The sequence below is a fragment of the Cupressus sempervirens genome, chromosome 2, assembly GCF_028749045.1.
Source record: "Cupressus sempervirens isolate cs-2001-9-10 chromosome 2, ASM2874904v1, whole genome shotgun sequence".
In the NCBI taxonomy this organism is placed as follows: domain Eukaryota; kingdom Viridiplantae; phylum Streptophyta; class Pinopsida; order Cupressales; family Cupressaceae; genus Cupressus; species Cupressus sempervirens.
Genome location: NC_143119.1, coordinates 716,222,878 through 716,244,634, shown reverse-complemented (window position 1 = coordinate 716,244,634; position 21,757 = coordinate 716,222,878). Strand labels below are relative to the sequence as shown.

General features: G+C 31.9%; 1 protein-coding gene across 1 annotated transcript; it reads right to left on the bottom strand.

The window, feature by feature from the left end:
• Window positions 1-14,309: 14,309 nt before the first annotated feature.
• LOC149575378 (RNA polymerase II C-terminal domain phosphatase-like 2) lies at window positions 14,310-14,859 on the bottom strand. The gene is made up of 3 exons (XM_089812223.1): window positions 14,749-14,859; window positions 14,599-14,652; window positions 14,310-14,412 (listed from the first exon to the last, which is right to left on the bottom strand). The coding sequence occupies exons 1-3, from the start codon at window positions 14,851-14,853 to the stop codon at window positions 14,389-14,391; spliced, it is 183 nt and encodes a 60-aa protein (XP_089668349.1). The 5' UTR covers window positions 14,854-14,859; the 3' UTR covers window positions 14,310-14,388.
• Between the last annotated feature and the right edge of the window lie 6,898 nt (window positions 14,860-21,757).

Genomic DNA, 21,757 nt, shown 5'->3' with positions numbered 1-21,757 from the left:
ATCACCATGTATTATTCAACAAAATATCATTACAATACAACCATGGAAGCCTTCAAAGCTATAGCCATAATCAAGCAATCCATGTGAACATGCGTGAATCAATACATCCCATGTCACGCTTCCAACCTTCACAAGTGTTCCCTTATCTAACATGTCAAGCCTTGTCTCACTCGATTCCTTTTTTCCCTTTTCCCTTGTTTGTCTCTGAAACTACCCTTGTGTTTTCTTTTATAGTAGCAAGCTCCAACAAAACCACCAAGTGGTATTACATAAACCATGTACTACCAAACCCCCATCGACCCACATTTAATATTGGACATTTAATTTATTTTCCCTAATATTAAATAATTACATTAAATATTATCACAATATTACAATATAACTCATCGATCATATCCCATTGGAATCTATCCATGTTGCAATCCATCTAGGTGCTCTTAGGTGCAGCATTACATAATAAAATATAACAATATTATGTAATGTACGAAACACACATAATCCCAACAATCTCCCACTTGTTGTATATATTGCATAGGGTCAATCCATAGTTGCATAAATAAAAAAGGGAACAATCCCTCCTAGCACACCCACCATCATGGATCAAAGTACACTATGTGCTCTATCTTGGTACCCATGACAAAATAAAAATATCCAACATGTCAAACATGAATGATCCCACCTCCTATTATGACACGTCCACTGGACATACATAGAAGTCATCCAACAAGAAAGCCACTCAACCTATTACATAAGAATCATAAGATCCTGTACCAACTAAAATGTGAAGCACAAACACCTAATCCGAAGGTAATCACATGTATCTATAGTTGTCAAAATCCATAGTTGAAATAGCACCCACAACAAGTGCTAACTCATCCAAATATCCATACCTGCAAAGGTATACCAAGTGAATCTCACATCATCAACATATCTAACATGTGACCAACAATCACAAGCCTCAAGAGCAACACAAGACACATATATACCAAGAAGCTCCCACTATAAAAGATAATGTCAAATCTATAATCAATCCACCCACAACATCTCAAAGAAGTGAATCCATGTAGTATAAAGGACATCCATAATACATAAACCAATAACATGCAAGAAAAAACTCTTATAACAAGTTTCCAAAAGTCTCCCAAGTTCTCCACAACCAAAAAAATAAAGAGATGAAGTAACAACCATGTCATCTCTCACATGGCATACATCAACACAAACTAGTGATCACAATCTCTAACTAATCTCAAATCAAATGTAAGTAAAACCAAACATCTAGGAAGATAACCAAAACCAAAGAGAAAACATATAAATCATAATCTATATCATGTACTTCTACAAACACTTCTAGATGTAAATTGTGCCAAATAAGATCTCCTCCATAAAACTCCAATCAAGAAGACACAACACCCAAATCATAGCATATAACTGTTGGAAATAAGAGGAGTAACTGAGAGGGGATGGGTGAATTAGTTACTGCTAAAAAATTTTCTAGATCCCTTTAGATGTCAATACAAAATAAACTCTAAAAATTGAATACTACTGACACTCGGCAAACACACATAAAATGTTGTAACTCGGTAAATATTGACTATGCTTAGTAAGTACTTAACATTCAAATCTTAGATTTTATCTATGATTACCACTATTTTAACTTAGATGTAAATGCATAAAAGAAAATAGCATGAACACATTTGACACTAGGATTTAATGTGGAAATCCAATTTGGAAAAAACCACCAATTGCAACTAGTTACTATTTTCACTCTTCTGAAGTGAACCTTGTTAGGAGCCAACCCTATTAAAAGTTACAAAACACACTGTTAGGTGTGACCCTGTCAAAAGATTTAATCACCTTGTTAGGAGTGGCCTTGTTAGAGATCTTTAGTCAATTCAATAGAACTGACACCCTGTTAGAGGTTTTACAAATAGTTGTTAAGCTAATTCTATTAAGACATTTAGATCACTGCTACAATGGTTAGAGAGTAACAATGAGATGACCTAATTTTTGATGCAACTGAATTTTTTATTATAGATCTTTGTTCTAGCTTGTACTTGATCCTTCCTAATCGAATATATCTTTTTAGCTTCACAAGGATATTCTACTTATCCTTCTGATTCACTTCCTTGTTGCATCATTAGATCTTCAAAATCTTCCATGCATTCACACTCTTCAACACATTCAAATTCTCAACTTGAACTTATATCATTCATACTATCAAGTCAACTCATATACAACTTAGAATTATTAATATTCATCTCCTCAGTTAGCTAGAACCAATAGATAAATCAATTAAACTCAATATGCCAAAATAAGAAAAATCCTTCCTTAGCCGACCCAACTCGGTAGACACTAACTCAGATATGATTTCCTATGTTAACAAAGTGAACTTGGTTAACACTACATATTTGCAAAGATTCTTTGGTAACTGAGTGAGCTCAGTTAGCATTGGTTCCATCCAAAATTTTATTCATTAATTGAGTGAGCTCGGTTAACACTCATCTTCTATAAACTTTCTTTTGATGCCTGAGTTAACTCGGTAGACACTACCTTCTGAACTAGGAAAACACATGAATGCTTGATAGACACAGAAAATTGTCTTCACTCCCCAAGTGAGCTCAACATGCACTGATTGATAATGATATGACATTTGTGTAACATCAAAGATAATACACAATTAATCAATTGTATCCAACAATCTCCCTCTTTGGCATTGATGGCAACACAACATGTCATAACACAATAAAATTTTTGGAACAAGAATAAAGTAAGAAACATATCCTTAGTTTCATTTTGATACACATCTATGGGAACTTCCTTTGTCGATGTGAACTCTATCTACCTTTAGTTTCTCCCTATATCAGAAAACTTCTATCTGTAACAACTTCTACCAAGTTCATTCTCTCTCATAAATATCTCTATGATAGCATACTTCTCCCTATTACAACAAACTTCTTTTTAAAAAAAAATTTCTTATGACATATGATAGTAAACTTTTCCCTCTTTGACAAAACATGCAAAAGATAACAATTATGTTAATATCAATGTACCTTAAGTAATGATTCATTTGCAATATTCCTTTGTCAAGTCTACACCAACTGATTGATTTTCAATAGGTTCTAGTTGATGCATCACTAAACTTCATTTAGTGAGCTTCAGATAGAGGAATGACCCTAGCTTACCTCTAAGATACAAAAATGAATCCTTAGGTAATGGCTTGGTGAATATGTCTACAATCTATTCTTTTGTATTTACATATTCCAATTTGACTTCTTATCTTGCACTAATTCTCTTAAGAAGTGATATTTTATAAAAATGTGCTTTGTTTTGGTATGCATTATTGGATTCTTTGATATATTGATTGCACTAGTGTTATCATAGTAAATGACTACTAGATTTTTGATCTCTATCTTCACTCCTTCCAATAGTTGTTTGAACCAAACAATGTTAGAACAATTAACTGTTGCTACCACACATTATGCCTTTGCTGTGCATTGAGAGATGCAATTTTGTTTCTTGCTTGTCCAAGACACTAGTATTTTACATGAAAGAACTAATTCTCTTAACAAGTGCTATTTTATAGAAATGTGCTTTGTTTTGTTATGCATCACTAGATTCTTTGATATATTGATCGCATTGGTGTTATCACAGTATATGACTATTGGATCTTTGATCTCTATCTTTACTCCTCCCAATAGTTGTTTGAACCAAACAATGTTAGAACAATTAATTGCTACTGCCACACATTCTGCTTTTGTTGTGGATTAAGAGATGTAATTTTGTTTCTTTCTTGTCTAAGACACTAGTCTTTTACATAAAAGAATGCTCCACCACTAGTGTTTTTTCTATCATCAAGACTTCCTACCCAATCAACAACAGTAAACACCTTCAAGTCTAAATTGTTTCCAAGTTTGTACGATAAGCCATAGTCTTTAGTATCTTTTAGATATCTCATGATTCTCTTGATTTCCATCATGTGATTTTCTCTAGGGTTTGTTGAGAATCTTGCCACCATGCCAACTGCTAAAGCAATATTAGGCCTTGTATGTACCACATACTGCAATTTTCCAATCATTGATATGTATGTGGTCTAATCTATTTATTTGGAATCATCATTCTTGGAAAGCTTATGTCTAGTAGACATAGGGGTTCCAATTAGTCTTGAATCTTTCAATCCAAATTTCTTTAGTATCTCCTTGATATATTTGGATTGAGCAGTGTATATACCATTTTTTTTTCTGTTGAACCTACAATCCAACAAAGAATTTTATCTCTCCAATCCAACAAAGGATTTTATCTCTCCAAACATAGACATCTCAAATTCTTTACTCATTTCTTCTAAAAATTCTTTGCATAAGTCATCATTTCCTGTGAACAAGGTATCATCAACAAATATTTTTGCCAACACAATCTTCTTGTCTAGTCCTTCTTTGATATACAAACTACTATTATCATTTGTTCTTTGAAAGCCAATCTATATCAAGTAATTATGATGTCTTTCATACCAAGGTCTAGGAGCTTTCTTGAGACCATATAATGCCTTGTGTAATTTGTAGACCATGTCTCTTTTGTTAGGATCTACAAAACCTTCTAGTTGTTTAATGTAGACTTCCTCGTCAAGAATTTAGATTTAACATCCATTTGATACACTTTAAATCCTATATGTGTTGCATATGCTAGCAAAGTTCTAACACCTTATAATTTTGCAACAGGAGTGAAAGTTTCACCATAATCAATCTTGCTTTACACACCAATATTGCTTTGTTTTTGGAAACTTTTCCATCTTCATTCAAATTATTTCTGAACACCCACTTTGTGCCAATTATATTTTTATCCTTGGGTCTAGGTATGAGAGTCTAGGTTTTTCTCTTTTCTATTTGTTTTATTTCTTCATACATTGCTTCAACCCAACTTTCATTATCTAGAGCATCTTTAACATTTCTATGTTCAAATTCAACAAGTAAACATGTACCTTTCAATTTTCTTCTTGTCATTGTTCCATCAGATTTGTCTCCAATGATCTGATTAGGTACATGATGCCTTCTGACATATCTTACTAACACAAGTTCTTTGGATTTGGAATGAGTTCCACTATTTTCATCATGAACTTTATTATCAAGCTTAGCTCCCACTATTTGTGTCTTGGGTCCATTAGACTCTGTTTGAACTAGCTTAGTAGCTTTTGATTATGACTTGGATCATTCAAACTATGACTCTGGTTACACTGTCTCCAACTCGGTAACTATTGGAGATTTTGGGGACTCAGAGTTTGAAGCTTCCTTTCTCTCAAATAGATTTGGTCGAGTATCAGGTTCATAGTAAACAAATCTTCTCTAATCCTCTGGCTCTTTGATGCTTTCTTCTTCACTCTTTTCTACAAACTCATCAATTCTCACATGTGCACTTTCTATTATTTTATGAGTAGAAAAAATCAAACATTTGTATGGTTTACTTCTATAGGAGTATCTTAAAAATATGCCTTCATCACCCTTGACATCAAATTTTCCTTTTCTAGATTCTTTCAAGATATAAGATTTGCTACCAAATACTTTTAAGTAACTTACATTAGGTTTGTAGCCATACCATGGTTGATAAGGAGTTTGGTTTGAATCTTTCTTCAACTATACTCTGTTCAAGGTATGAACTGTAGTGCTTATGGCTTCTTTCTAGTATTTGATTGTAACATTCTTTTCAATCATCAGTGTTCTTGCAAAATCCATGATGGATCTATTTCTTCTTTCAACTATAACATTCTATTAAGGAGTACTAGGGGTTGATACTTGTCTTTTGATCCCTCTTTCAATGAGGAAATTATTGAATTCATTGGAGATGAATTCACCACCTCTATCTAATCTTAAACATTTCAATCTCTTTCTAGTTTCTTTTTCTACTCTTGCTAGATAACCACTTGAATTTTTGAAAAGTTTCAGATTTTTCTTTTAGATAAATTATACTCATTATTCTAGAATAATCATCAACAACAAGAATACACAACTTTTCTCCACTATAACTCTTTATTCCAATAGGTTCACATAAGTCAGTATGCACAATTTCTAAGACTTCATCTGACTCATAGTTTTGCTTTTGAAACTAGTCTTTCCCATCTTATCAATTTGACAATTTTTGCATAGACCCATATCAAGCTTCTTCAAACTAGGAGTACCTCTTAATCTTTTATGTTTTCTTATCTGAACCACATTATCAAAGTTTATATGACATAATCTTTTGTTCCATAACCAACTTTCTTCTACTTGAGCAATAAAACATGAACTTTCACTGAGATCAAGATAAAATAGATTACCTTTTGTTTGTTTGCCAAATCTAACCAAATTTACTTTTCCATCTAGTACTTTGGCCTGTCCATCCATGAATTCTACCTTGAATCCAATGTTATTCAATTGTTCCAAACTTAGTAGATTATGCTTTAATCTTTCAACCCAATAAGCATTGTCACATATGCATATATATTAGTCAAAGAAATACATCCTTTTCCTTTTATGTTACAAGGTTCATTATTTCTAAATCTCACACTACCTCCATCATAATATTCCATGTGCTCAAATTTTTTTTAATCTCTAGTCATATGGATTGAACAACCATTGTCAATAATTCATGTATCATTTTTTCTAACATGAGAGATAAGTTCCATCTTGTCTCTTTCATCATCAAATTCATCCTTTATAGCAATATATACCATTTCATCTTCACTGTTATTAGAATCTTAAGCCATAAAACAAGATTTCTTACCTTTGTCCTTGAAGTTCGTGTAGTTCTTGAAATCCTTCTTGCCTTTGTGCTTTTTTTTTTTTTTTTCATCTTTGTTTTCTCTATTTGGACACCTTGCACCAATGTGACCAACTTTTTCACAAGAAAAATACATCAGAGGAACTTTACCTTTGTACTTTCCTCTGCCTTTGGAATACTTCCTTGCAAGTAGGGCTTCAACAACTTCAAGATCACTATCTAAACTCTCTTCTAATTCTTCTTCACTTTTTGATTGAATAGACTTTGATTTCTTACCCTTTTTCTTGAGTGAGAGTTTAGCTTCAAATGCAAACTCATTAACTTTTGAACTAGGAACATAGTTATCAAAGTTATCTAACTCAAAAGCTATCAATCTTCCAACTAGAGCGTCCACAGATATTTTATTATTTGGATTAAATCTCATCTCTTGAATAGTAGAAACTCTAATTGCATAAATAGGAAGAAGAGTTCTAAGTACCTTGCTTACAATTTTTTTTCTTCAATGTCTCCTCTAGATGCTTTGATTGCACTCACACTTGCTTTGATTCTTTCCACATATTTTAAAATATTCTCATCTTCTCTCATTTTCATCTAATCAAAATGACCTTTAAGAATTTCAGCCTTGGCTCTTCTTATATTGTCATCTCCTCCAAGAATGTCTTTCAGTTTGGTCCACATTTCATGAGCAGTTTGGCAATCTTTTACTTCATCAAATTTAGCATAATTGAGAGCAGATGCAATATCAATCATCATGATGTTATGATTCTTCTTTTCATCAATATATTCAATTGATAATGTCCTAGTGGGAGTCTTATTTTCATTATCAAGTTATTTACAACCTGAATCACTGATGGTAGCCAAAAGTAACCTCATAAGTCCTTGCCATGTTGCAAAATTGTCTCTGCAACTTGGGAATCTCTCTTCTGTAAGACACCCTAATCTTTAACTTAGGTCCTTAAAACCTTCTTTGCAAGCACTAAAGGCTCTAATACCAATTCTTGGAAATATAAGAGGAGTAACTGAGAGGGGAAGGGTGAATCAGTTAACACTAAAATATTTCCCAGATCCCTTTAGATGTTAGTATAAAATAAACTCTAAAAATTAAATACTGCTAACACTTGATAAACACACATAAAATGTTGTAACTCGATAAATACTAAATATGCTCGGTAAGTACATAACATGCAAATCTTAGATGTTATCTATGATTACAATTATTTTAACTTAGATACAAACATATAAAAGAAGATAGCATGAACACATTTGACACCAAGATTTAATGTGGAAACCCAATTTGGAAAAAACCACCAATTGTAACTAGTTAAAATTTTCACTCCTCTGAAGTGAGCCCTATTAGGAGCCACCCTTGTTAGAGGTTACAAAATACACTTTTATGTGTGACTCTGTTAAAGGATTTAATCACCCTATTAAGAGTGGCTTTGTTAGAGGTCTTTAGAAAATGCAATGGAACTGCCACCTTGTTAGAGGTTTTACAAATAGCTATTAAGCCAACTCTATTAAGAGATTTAGATCACTGCTACAATGGTTAGAGAGTAACAATGAGATGACTTGATTTATGATCCAACTAAATTGTTGATTATAGATCTTTGTTCTAGCTTGTACTTGATCCTTCCTGATCAAATATATCTATTCAACTTCACAAGAATATTCTACTTATCCTTCTGATTCACTTCCTTTTGGTATCATTAGATCTTCAAAATATTTCATGCATTCACACTCTTCCACACATTCAAATTCTCAAATTGACCTTATATTATTCATATTGTCAAGTCAGCTCATATACAACTTAGAATAATTAATATTCATCTCTTCAGTCGGCCAAAACCAATAGATAAATCAATTAAACTCAATATGCCAAAACAAGAAAATACTTTGTTAGCCGACCCAACTCAGTAGACACTAACTCTGAAATGATTTCTTGTGTTAACCAAGTGAATTTAGTTAACACTACATATTTGTAAAGATCCTTTGGTAATCGAGTGAGCTCATTTAACACTGGTTCCATTCAACATTTTCTTCATTAACTGAGTGAGCTCAGTTAACACTCATCTTCTGTAAACTTTCTTTTGACGCCTGAGTTAACTCGGTAGACACTACCTCCTAAACTAAGCAAACACAAGAATCCTCAATATACATAGAAAATTGTCTTCACTACTTGAGTGAGCTTGACATGCACTAACTGATAATGATATGATATTTGTGTAACATCAAAGACAATAAACAATTAATCAATTTTATCCAACAATAACTAATCATGGATGTAAGCCTTTCATAAGAAGATCAAACTCATAAACTATTTCTAAACCATAAAATATGCCCCCAAAATAACCATCTCCCAAACTCAACCAACATAACAACGCATGCACACATAGTTAACCAATGTTAAACCATCTCTCAAATCAACCCTCTAAAACTAACTCATTTAACATAGCTCAAGATCCATATCAATGAATAATAAGCATAAACATAATGCACTTGAGAGAAATAATGGGATATACATCTCAAGTAGTAAATCACTTAGTAGACCATTAGTGGGGAATGGGAATTCTCATCAAGATATCCAAGTCTCTAACCAAGATTCATCTAAGAAAAATCTCCTCTAAAGTCCATATAAGGTGAATGCCCCTTGGACTTCCTGCTAAAACCAAACACTTGTCCCAACAAATACATCTCTAATCTTAAGTTAAATTAACAACACCACCATCTCCAAGTATCCATGAGCACTTGTAACCAATCAATCCATGCAAACTCCAAAATTAACATAACAATATCATGAAGTATCTAGTAAATGATCAATGTACTCAATGCCAAGAAACTAAACCAAGATCAATATCAAAGTTCCAACCATGGCCTCATGAACATAAACATGACAACATGATCTAACCATCTCAACCAAAGAGGCAACACACTCTACATGAACATACCATAACATGTCAAAACTCTAAATGTGTATCAAGAGTATACTATGACATAATAATAAAACCATTATAATACAAAAAATAACATGTCAAATAAAAGCATAAAACACACATTTACTAAGAAGCACATGAATCCTCAAGATGCAACCATCTCCACACACCATGAAGATAACAAGTTCATTATACAAATATCAAAGAAACTTCAATAGAAACAAGATCTAAGAAATCCTCCAACATCTATAAACACTCAATAAATATATCAATGCCAACAACTCCCACTCAACCATGGTACCGAGTCACCCATGGCATCATGATATCCATCTCCTACATGAAGATCCTCTAGTTCTTTACACACGCAACCAAAGTATCAGTACTAAGTGAAACCAAGATCTCCAAACCAAGAAGATACAAACCAAATCATGAATTAATACTACACTACCACATCATGACTATCACAAGCCCAACTAAATTGTGTATCCAAGCTATCCATCAAATGATGATGAAAAACTATCCTCTAACTATGAGAATCGACCAAGAAATCAAGCCATTAAATAAGTCAAATTGAACATCATGAGCTCCACATAAACATGATCCTCAACCAAGAATATATATACCACCATAACCAAATCAGGAATCTAAACTAATGAGAACAAATTAATTACCTATATATCGAATCATGTAATACCAAAATATATGGAACCATGATCACATCCATGAACCAAGAATCTTGCTCTCAAAGTTTCCAACCTATCAACATAAAATAGTCAACCATAATCCTCCACTATGACTATACCTGATAACAACATCTTATCTCCTTTACATGAAGAAAAAATATAAAATCATGTGACTAAGGTCATAGAAAACCCATATTCAAGCCAAGAATATGAATATATATCAATAATAAAAGATCAGTTTAGGAAAAGATAACCCATATCCAATCCATAAATGCAACTTGTAAGTATAGATCACTTACAACACTCCACAACTTGTAGACCCAACAAGTCCTCATACATATCCAAACCAAACACAAATAACCATATCTTCATGAGACTAAACTAAAATACATCCTAAGAATACAATGATATCACAATCTAAATTTCTAAAATATACAATGTTATAAACTCATAATGTTACCATAGTCAATATATATCATAAATCATTTAGATCAATATATTATCTGATAAACCATGCCAATCCTCTACCAAATTTGAACCAATGTGTAGACCTCTACAAGAACTTTTCACTGACTATCCAAAGTCCAAAATCCAAATCCATATGCCCATGCTATTCCCAAATTTGTGCTTGAGATAAATGACATCTAACTTTCAAGCTCTTAAAACCTAACAAAATGTCAAAATCATAGAAATAGACCTATACCAAATTCCAACAATTATAAAAAGTTTGAAATCCAATATCATGGGTGAAATTTATGGTCATTTTACCAAGACAACCTTTTTATCACTTTCAAAGTGATTTAAAAAAAAATAAAAAATTGTGATGAGAATTTTGATAGGATTATATTTGAGGACCACCATGACCTAAAACTAAAAACCTTTTGCATTTTCTATCAACATGCTCAAACTAGGACATATTATATATCAAAATTTATGAAAAAACCAACTTCAATCCAATGGTGAGGTTTGTTTTTACCTAGGAAGTCATTTTTGCAAGCTCCCCCCCCCCCGCCCTCCCACCAAAAACAAAAACCCTCATTTCAATGAAACATCAAAAAATCCTTTTGATCGAAAAATTTCACATGCCCAAAATATAGCAACAACCCATCATAACAACAAATCTAAAGTCCTCATGTATGTAATAAAAAACCTATAAAACTCATATATATTTCTCTTTCTTTCATTCTTTCATGCATTCTCATGGATTCAATCTAGGGTTACAACAACAAAACCATAGCTCTGATACCACTTGTAAGAAAATGTGAAACAAAAAATATAACTATTTCCACATATCCTATTATAGATTTGAAACAAATAAATACTTAAAATTTGTACACAAGAGGATAGACAACATACCCAAAAAAATGTGACATGAGATATACTTTGGTACACCCTCATCGGAGGAAAAACCCAACTGCCAAAAGAATCCATCAACACACTAATACATTAGGGGTCAATTTGCGATGTCAATTTGTGACGGCAGGCAAATGTAATATGTTTTTGGCTTTTTTTTTTTCAATTATAGCCCAACGACATTGCAATTGCGATGCTAACGGGATATAAGAGAAAAAAAAATGAAAACGTTGCTCATTTGTTATACAACATGAACCAAGGGAAAGTTTGAGGCAATGTTGATGCTACCAAACGCAATGTCGACAGATGGAGGCAAGGGAAAGTTTGAGGTGAGGTGGCTTTGGTTTTGAGGCGAGGCCATTTTTGGACTGCAATGGAGTCGCTAAAGAAGCAGACAGAGTGGAAAGCCATGAAGGTCTATGAAACTCTTATGACATAAATATACTTCCTTTTGGTTTTGAATCACTCGATTCTATTGAATACTAGAAGAGAAAGTGGTGTGGAGAGCATGTAATCAAAGATGTGAATGAGATCAAGCTTGAGTCAAATATTATCAGACTTGTACAAAATTATCTGGGGTAACACCTAAAACATCCTTCTATGAATTTATCATATATACTATCAACTTCCATTAGATCTGATGTTTCTATGTTTTTATGCAAAAATGGCTCATGTGATTGTTTATCCTAAACAAGTTCCTTTGGCTTGCTATCACCTTCAGATAAAGTTAGAATAATTTTCTTTGTGGCCAATATATCATCCTTCACCATAATACTTTCATTATTAGCCTTCTCTAGAAAAAGACTAGAAGTTTCAAGTGACTCCTCACGACCATTTCCTTGTTCACCATCTAACTTGGAGTTCTCATCATTGGAAGCCAATACAACATCCTCATTTGGGGTCTTAATGACATGCATCACTTCATCACGATTTTTACCTTTCGCCATGACAACATTCACATGAGAAACAACTGCCACATGCTTCTCTGTATTGTCCTGAATACTATCAGCCTTCATTTGTTTGATTTTTTCTTACATATCCCTACTATCCTATTCATTAACAGTTTCAATTCCTTTTATTGGGTCTATCAGTGAAGCAACCACCAAGTGCTTCTCTATATTGTACTCAACATTTCCATCCTTCATTAGTTATATTCTTTCTTCCATTTTCCCAACATCCTATTCATTAGTTGTTTCAATTCCTTATAGTGGAACTACCAATGGTAAATTAGCCTTTAAACTTGCTATAAGATCCATGATAGTGCAAGGATCAATATTAAAGTTTTTAGTATCCATAAGTTGTAAATGCTCTTGTTTTGGATCATAATTGTGAGCCCATGGCATGTCTGTCATTGACAAAATCAGCAAAATAAATTTCAAAGATTTACATATTACCATTACCATTATCATTATCCATTCATCATGTCCAATGATAGTTTTTATTCAATTGGAGGTGATCATCATCTTTTTTTAAATTTAATAGTTTTTGCATTTCACTTTCCTTATCTTTTATCCACACTTCCCTTGTCACAAGTCATACAAAAGAATTTTCACTTCTACGAGGAAAACTTCATTTATTATGGTTTTTCCTTGTACTATTGTCCTCTAACCAGTTAGTCAAGCACTGTCTCAAACAATAGATTAATTCTAAGGTTAAGAGAATTCAACATATTTTTTTAGTTGATTTAAATCCATGTCAAAAGCTTCACCACACAAATATTGACCAGAAAGAGAGAACAAAACATTTTTCTGGAAAGACACTGATTGGACCTGATAAATACAACTATATCACTTTTTGAAAGGGCTTTAAGCACCAATACTAGGAAACTAACCACCAAAGAATAATATACAACTAAATTTAAATTTAAGTCTATGTAGCCAAGTTGAGAGCTTTGAGTAACCTCCTGCATAAAAAAATATGAGAACTGACCCATGATCAAAATATAAATTGCTTCTCTAGAAAAGAATACTATTTTATCCTTATTTATTTAACAAATCTAGAATGAGATAATAAGGCTAGTCCTTTTCTTGGAAAAGCTTCAACTAGATGTGAAAACTGAAACATGATCAAGATATGGATTGCATTTCAGATAAGAATACTATTTTAAATTTTAAAAGTTATTAGCTATGAATTTCTTAACCAAAAAATAGAATATGTTAAGGCCTGCAGCTTGACAATTGCAACAGATCCTTATTTATTTACCAAATCTAAAATGAAATATGTGGCTATTCCTTATTATTAGGAAAGGTTGCACTCGATCTGAAAACTGATCCTTGATCAGGATATAGATTACTTGTAGATAACAATACTATTTTTTTTGAAATATTATTACATAAGGTATATAAATTTAGCAACATCATACGAGACAATCACCTTGCAATTTTGACAACTGCTTGCTAAATTACCAAATCTAAAATAAAATAATGTGGCTATCCCTTATTCTTTAGAAGCTTGGATTGAGTTTACAAGAACCATTTAGCACATGCTATGAATATTTTAAATATATAGAGAAAAGATTTCCAAAATTTCCAAACTACATTGACTTACATCTCTAGATGTTCAGTGTGTGCTTCTTTCTTCAGATGCTTTGAAACTTTGCTACTTACTTGCCATGTATCTAAGAGCCTCCTTAGATGCTCGGTGTTGTGCTTCCTTCTTTGTTCTACCTATACCTGCTCCTACTTTTTCTCCACTAACAAGACCTGAACTCAGTAAGAATTTTTGTAACAAATATAAATAATGTCAGCACTAATTTAATCAATTTGCAGTATTGAACACATTATCTTTAAATTAAACTTAATATAACTTCCATGGGTATGTAATTAGAACCCATTCATTTATTATGCATTATTTTCCTTCTATAAAGGCCAGCAACCTAGCAAACTAACCTCCACAGTAAATTGGAGCTCCATTGTCTTATCCAAAAGAGAATTAAATTCCACCTAAGAAATAGCTAATCAAAAATCTAGCAGCTGACAAGATACAAAGACAATCATGATACAAAGCAAATGATAGTGTGACAAATCCCAGCTAAATACCTTTGTTCCACATTTCATTGCAATTTCTTGTAAAACTCCCACAACATTCAAAGCATTCAGTATGTTACCTCCTCCTGGATTGCTATTAGTTGGCACTTTGTTCATGGAAGATTCTTCATCTTCTGATTAGCTCAATCAAAATAAGACCTTTAGTTTAAAAAATCCACCAACATTTCCATATACAAGTCAGAACTAGAATTTTCATTATAATTGCATTTACATTAACTTAAGCTTGTCAAATCTCTCTCTAAAAATAATAGATAAATTTTGCAAAACTCGCAATTCCACTGAATTTTCACTTCACATTTCATCTGGCATTTTTTCTCTTTCTGACACCTAATTTATGTTTAGCTTGGCACCAATTGATTTTGTGTAGCTTTTTATGGTCACTACCTCGTGAAACACCAATTTGGGGAAGAGACCCCCTCTGTAGGAGTCCACAAGGGGATATTTCATTTATCTATTGTTCACCATGTTGTACAACCTTAACTCCATCCAGACTCAAACCAGAGATCTCTAGTAAAGAGGGCATGCATATTCCTGCACTGCTTGATCAACATAGATATTTTTCTTCTTAAGAGCAGTTATGTTACCAAGCTCTCAAAAATATTAATTTAAAGGTTGAGCCAAGTTATTAGAGGATGTCAAAATTAGCCACATGCTTCACATCCAATATAGATGCATGGATACATGGGAATAAAAATATAAATGTAAAGAATAAAGTTACTAAATAATAGCAATCAAAATGATAGTTATTAGAAGAAAAACATTTCTATATTTGGGCAAATAATAAAATCTTTCCTAACAAATAAATACCTGAATGGGAAAATGAATCTGGAACCATATGATTACTTTTTACTCTGTCATCTCCAAAAATTCCCTGTTGGAAAGGAAATTTTAATAAGAAAGTCCCTTACAAACAAATTCACTTTCAGATAATTTACAAATACATACTAGTCAATACATGAATGTAGCAACAATTAAAATACCCACCTCCTCAGAAAGTCACCTATCAATTGCAGGAGAATTCTCCACACCATGATTGAAAGAAGGCTGTTGAATTTGTTTTTCTAAAGAAAGAGAATCAGACAGAAAAATTAGTCCTTGAGTTGGCCTTGTAAGTTTCCTGGGACTCATCTCTTCTACTCCAAGCCATCGACCAGGCACTTGATTTGGAGGTACTGCAATTTGCAATGGTCTAATAGGTATAGCAGGATCAACCGAATTATGTTTCCCAGTATCTTGGCCATGTTGCAGTATCAAAAGTACCTTTTTGTATCGGGATCCAATTCTGATTTAGGAACTTCACCTTCTTGTCGAATTGGGTCTTTCCCTTCAAGTCGAAGTGTTCTCCCAGAATAAATGTCTTGTGTCTTTTGTACCTTTTTTATGTTCTTTGTTGCTGTTTATCCTTACTTCTAGGAAAAACATTAACAATCAAGGCAAATGAGGCAATTTGTACCAAGATTATTTGGGAATGGAGAGATTTATGGTCCAAGCGTGAATGGGTAATGAAGGTCTAATACAACACACAATGTTTGAATCAACATTGGAATTAATTATTCTTACAAAATGGTTGATATTAGTTCACCATGTTGATTGTGTCGTAGGTATAGTTGGTTCTGGTATAAGTCTATAAAGATAATACATAAGATAAAACAACTTAAGATGTGTCAAGCAACTATTTTGTCAAGGGTCAATATGCCCTATGGATGTCCCTATCTAACTATATATCTTTTAATTGCATATAATAACTAATTTATGTCCTTTTTCATGACTGTGTTTGACTCATATAATTGTGATCTCTCTAGCACTATGATGTCATTTAATATGTCTTGCTAAAGCTTGTAAATTTTGTTCCTTTTTCCATGTCATGTAATATGTCTTGCCTTGTCGCTTATATGTTTTGAAATTGCTATTAGGCCTTGTAGCTTGTATAATTTGATTGCTGGAGAGCTTCTACAGCTAAGCAAGAAGGTCGTTGTACGAGTTGTAGCCACGCGCTCGATTATGAAAATTGTATATTTTTTAATCTAATGTATATTTTGACTAGACTTTTAGCTTATATGTTTTGAAATTTCTTTTAGTGGCTTAATGTTGTAAGGTCTCTTGAAATAAGACCTTCAGGCGGTTGGTCAAAGTTTTATGTAATGCCCCGCCAAGGGATCCAAAGAATTAACCTAGAATTTCACTAAATTTGGTAACATTTTTTTTTTTTTTTTAAAATAACATGAAAGTAAATACCACATATAACTTGTACTTAATAATGGAAGCAATAGCAATGTCCATCTGAAAGTAAACATAACATACATAACCGATTACATTCTTTAAAGATCCCTTAACGTTGAATTACATACATGAATCCATCTAGTACAACATCCACATGAAATAATAATGATAAGTCCAATGTTTAAATATTACATTTCAAATGCTCATTCATCCTCTATACATGTCACAGGGTATGACAAGCTCAAAGAATATACATATGTAGAATAAGGTACATCATCCTATTCTAATCCATGATACACCAAAGTAAAGATAATTACATGATACATCATCATAGAAGATATATACATCCATCATAAAGATCAAACAAAATAAACTAAGTGCACAATTCCTTCCAACCGTTAATAGCATCATTAGACCATCATGGGCCCTAGCCATCCCTCCGTGCGTAACATCCCAAAACACCGAAGAGATCATCGGTATTAACATAATAGGAATGTCACTCTTAACATATACAACATCATATGTAGAAAGTAATCTAACATGCAAATATAAGCATAAGATAACATCATCTAACATATGCTAATCATCAATGAAAGTATACATATCCACCATCACAAAGGACGCATCAACCACGATGTCTCAATGAATCTCAAATGATAAGAGTGGAAAATACACTACCACCCGACCACATGGTACCTAAGTGGTCCACTCCCACCGTGCTAAGGAGATAATCTCAAGTCCCAAACAGGCTATCCATATAGCACAAATCTCTATAGTCTAGGAATCCTAAAAGTATACTAACTCAAAAGTTTCAACACACACAAAATCGACATCTAATTCTCAAAGGCACACAATGACACGTAGGAAACCTACTCTGCAAGTAGGAAAGTGTCATCGCATTTATCTCGTACAAGTTACCTTGGCAGTTAGCTAAACTCCACGGGTCCATACAGATCTCATGTGGTCACTAGTATCCTCTCATATTGACAAGGCATACTATGGAATGCAAGGTCGCAACCATGCGTTCTCACTACTCCCATCCTTGCTTATACAAGCACTCAAGGCATGGGCGAGAACCAAAACTCTTATCTTTTTAGGTTCATTCAGTTAGTATTAGGTGTGAATGTTATCACTTATTAATCCAACTTACAATGAGTTACCCTAGCAGCCTCTTAGGGCCCCGACCCCCATTGCAAGCCACTTCTTGACACTACAAGTAGATTACCTACCCTAGGCTCATGGAATCATAAATCACCACAGTCCTGTACAAGCGACTGTAAAGAAAATCCAAAAGATAATCCATAAAAAGAATCATCAAATAAGCATCAAATATCCATAATAAAAATCATCAAATCTCCAAGATAAGAATCATCAAATCTCCATGAGCATCCGAAAAGCATCCATAGAAAAATCATGACCACAACAGTTCTCTATTGGCAACTGAAGGCATCACTGATAAGCATAAGTATCCATTGGTTCTCAATAACCAAAATATATCTCAAAATAAATCACCATAATCATTGGTTCTTAACAAGCAACCAAGAATATCTCAAAATCATACTGATCGAAGACTCCAAAATGGTTGAGTCAAACATGTCACATCATCAAGAATAAATTCACATTTTAGTCCCATCATGGTGACTAGAAAGTAATCTAAGGATAACTGATTGATGATTCAAAAATGATTAGCTCAAGTGTCTCATACGCATACATCTCAGCTTCATAAATGAAGACTAATGAACAATAACAATCAGTAAATACAAACATTTTATAAAGCATATGATCACATTACCATGGTTGGGCTTATAAAGATCGAGACCAAATAAGATCAACATGCTAACACATCTCATAACCCCCGAGCCTCTGGTAACAACCTAAGACTGGTCAACACTAGTCAACCCAAAAACCCAAAACAAAAAGCATAAAAAATACACGATGCAAACACATGTTTTGGTTTTGTTATCTTACATAGTTGAATCAAGTGTAGAGATTTCCAGTTTTCTGTTTGCAGGTATATTTTCAAGTGTCTCAAGTTTCATCATTTGACCTACAAGTCAACCCGTTTGTTCCCCGATAACATTATCCTTTCATTAATAAGAATTATATTTAAAGAATAACTTAAGGATAAATATTCACTAAACTGATCATCATTAACTTTTAATTAAATTGTTCTCTTATTTAACCATGATCCATATTCTAATTGATTAACCTTTCAACTTTTCTAAGATCATTATTCGTTATATTATAAGAGGACCAATTATCATTTTTCGAATAAGAGATTATAACTTTATTTATCTCAATCCATTAACATAGGTACACCATCCATGACCTATTAACATCTTTTTAATTTTCAATTAGAAATTTAATTAAGTATTACTAAAGTTTGAGTCTTTGAATTTAATCGTCACCATCGTTGACAACCATACAATATCTAAAGTCATAATTCAAGTCATAAGAATAAGACCTATCAACTTCAATATAGATAATCTACAATCTCGTTAAAAGAATTATATAAAATAAATCTCTATTACATAACTTAATTATTAATTAAATCTAATTAACTCTCATTAATTGATTTAATTAATAATTGTATAACCATAGCAACATTCCAATTAATATCAGTTGACTAATAAGCAACTAGAATTTTATAAGTTGAAAGTCAACTATAATTCAATACTCAATGATCATATTAAGAATTCAATAATAATAATCTTGTTAATATTTAATGACAAGCTATATTGGGAATCTTATTATTAAATCTTTAATGATCACATACATCACTCTGCAATAATGTTCTCATTTATATTTTACTAATAACAAGTTATAATAAATCTTCAATACCAGGTATTATTATCTCAAATAAGTTTTCCCTATGTACGTTGATTCAGTTAACTGATAATCTTCCAAATTATTAACCAATTCAATTTGATTAATATCTTTTACAGTACTTCAATCATTAATTAATCTCTTCTAAATTAACTCTGATCGTATTAATTGATAACTATTTAAACTATTTAAACTATTCTTTATTTATAGTTTGCTAAACTCAACAAACATTAATAAATAATAAACTTATCACAACTATAAATAATCAATCTAGAGAACTTTTACATAGAACTCATTAGCTAACTCTTAATACCATTAAGGTATTCAAACGTATTAACCAATAACATAATAATTCAATCTTAATCCAATATCATTTAGAGTTTCTAAATTTAAATCAACATAATATAACTTATCATCTTACAATTATTTAATCAATATTAAAATCAACCATTAGACTCCATTTTCTAATTGTTCTAATAATATTTTGTCTATATAAAAGTTGTTTGAAAAAAATCCCTATCACAAACCAATAAGACTCATTGTAGATTTTAACATGAATAATTTTCAAATTCTTAGCATTATCATCTTCATTAAACAACTCTAAAATTGTTTAATAGTATTCAATATACATTATAAAAAGTCCACTATATAAACTATATTAAAATCTCTTTTTTTTTAATCCATTTACTTAGATTGACTAATAATTAACTACACTTCTTTTACTATTAACTAATCTTAATTAAATTTGATTTAATTAGATTAGATAATAGACCATATAAAACTAATGCATATTAATAAGATTCTAATAAGGGAAGATTGCAATAATATCTTTAATTCATTAAATAATCTCCAATAGATTATCTCTAATCAAATTTGTTGATAACTATTTAAACCATTATTTATTAATAGTTTGTTAGACCTAACAAACATTAATAAATAATAAACTCATCAAACTATATTTCCATAAGCTCCATTAGTTATTATTTAACGAACTTTTAAGGCATATCAATAATTCAAATCGTAGCTATGTTATAACAATATTATAATGTAACTATGACTCCTTGTCAATATAATAATTCTTATTTAAATTTAAATTCAATATCATTAAAATTTGAGTCTCTTAATAATCATCATTAAACACTTTTACCACCCCTTAACTATATATTAAATAGTATTTAATATACATTAAATAATTAATATTAAAGGTCATCCATTCTCTATTGAATTCAATATCTCTATCCATCAGCTCCATCCACAAACTTTCCATTAAAAATCTCCATTAATTCATTTAGAACATTCTTATTAGTCTTTAGACTAATTAAATAATTATTAAATTCTAATTATATTACTTTGATATATTATTTTTGTGAAGTTTAAGCATAAAGAACTCTTGGTTATGGGAAATGAAGAGACATTCATTCTTGAATAAAACAGTCCCAGTACGACGACCATATCTCCCTAATGAACTGTTGGATCGGGCTGAAATTTAAATATGTTGGAGAGGGCCAAGTTGCGTCGATTCTGACTGGAGCGATCGAATAAATTCGATCCTGATAAAAAATTATGAATGACTGAATTCAGATCTATCCAAGAGGCAGCGATAGGACAATTTGTGATGAATTAAAAATTTTCTCTTAAAATAATTGTTCTCTAAATTTAACCATAAAAAGGTTTGTTCATATGTATCTAAAAATAAAATTGATAGAAAGATTACATCTAATCATTCAAATTTTCACCATAAAATTTTTATTTTTATTCCAAATCTTGTTTATCTAATTTCATAATATAAATTCGAACTCAAACTCGATTAAGATCTAATTATTTCTCCTTAATTGGATCTAAGATTTTTCTATTGTTTTCTTCTCAACCAAATAAAATATCTTGATTCCAATTTCAAATAGTAAATTCAATCATAGAGAGTATTCAAACACATAAAACAGATATGATGAAGACA

Excerpts from the sequence above, each read along its gene's own strand:
- LOC149575378 (XM_089812223.1), bottom strand. The coding sequence starts at position 14,853 with ATGAACAAAGTGCCAACTAATAGCAATCCAGGAGGAGGTAACATACTG. Across the intron at positions 14,653-14,748 it reads CAATGAAATGTGGAACAAAG|GTGGAATTTAATTCTCTTTT; the intron begins GTATTTAGCTGG and ends GCTATTTCTTAG. Across the intron at positions 14,413-14,598 it reads AGCTCCAATTTACTGTGGAG|GTCTTGTTAGTGGAGAAAAA; the intron begins GTTAGTTTGCTA and ends TACTGAGTTCAG.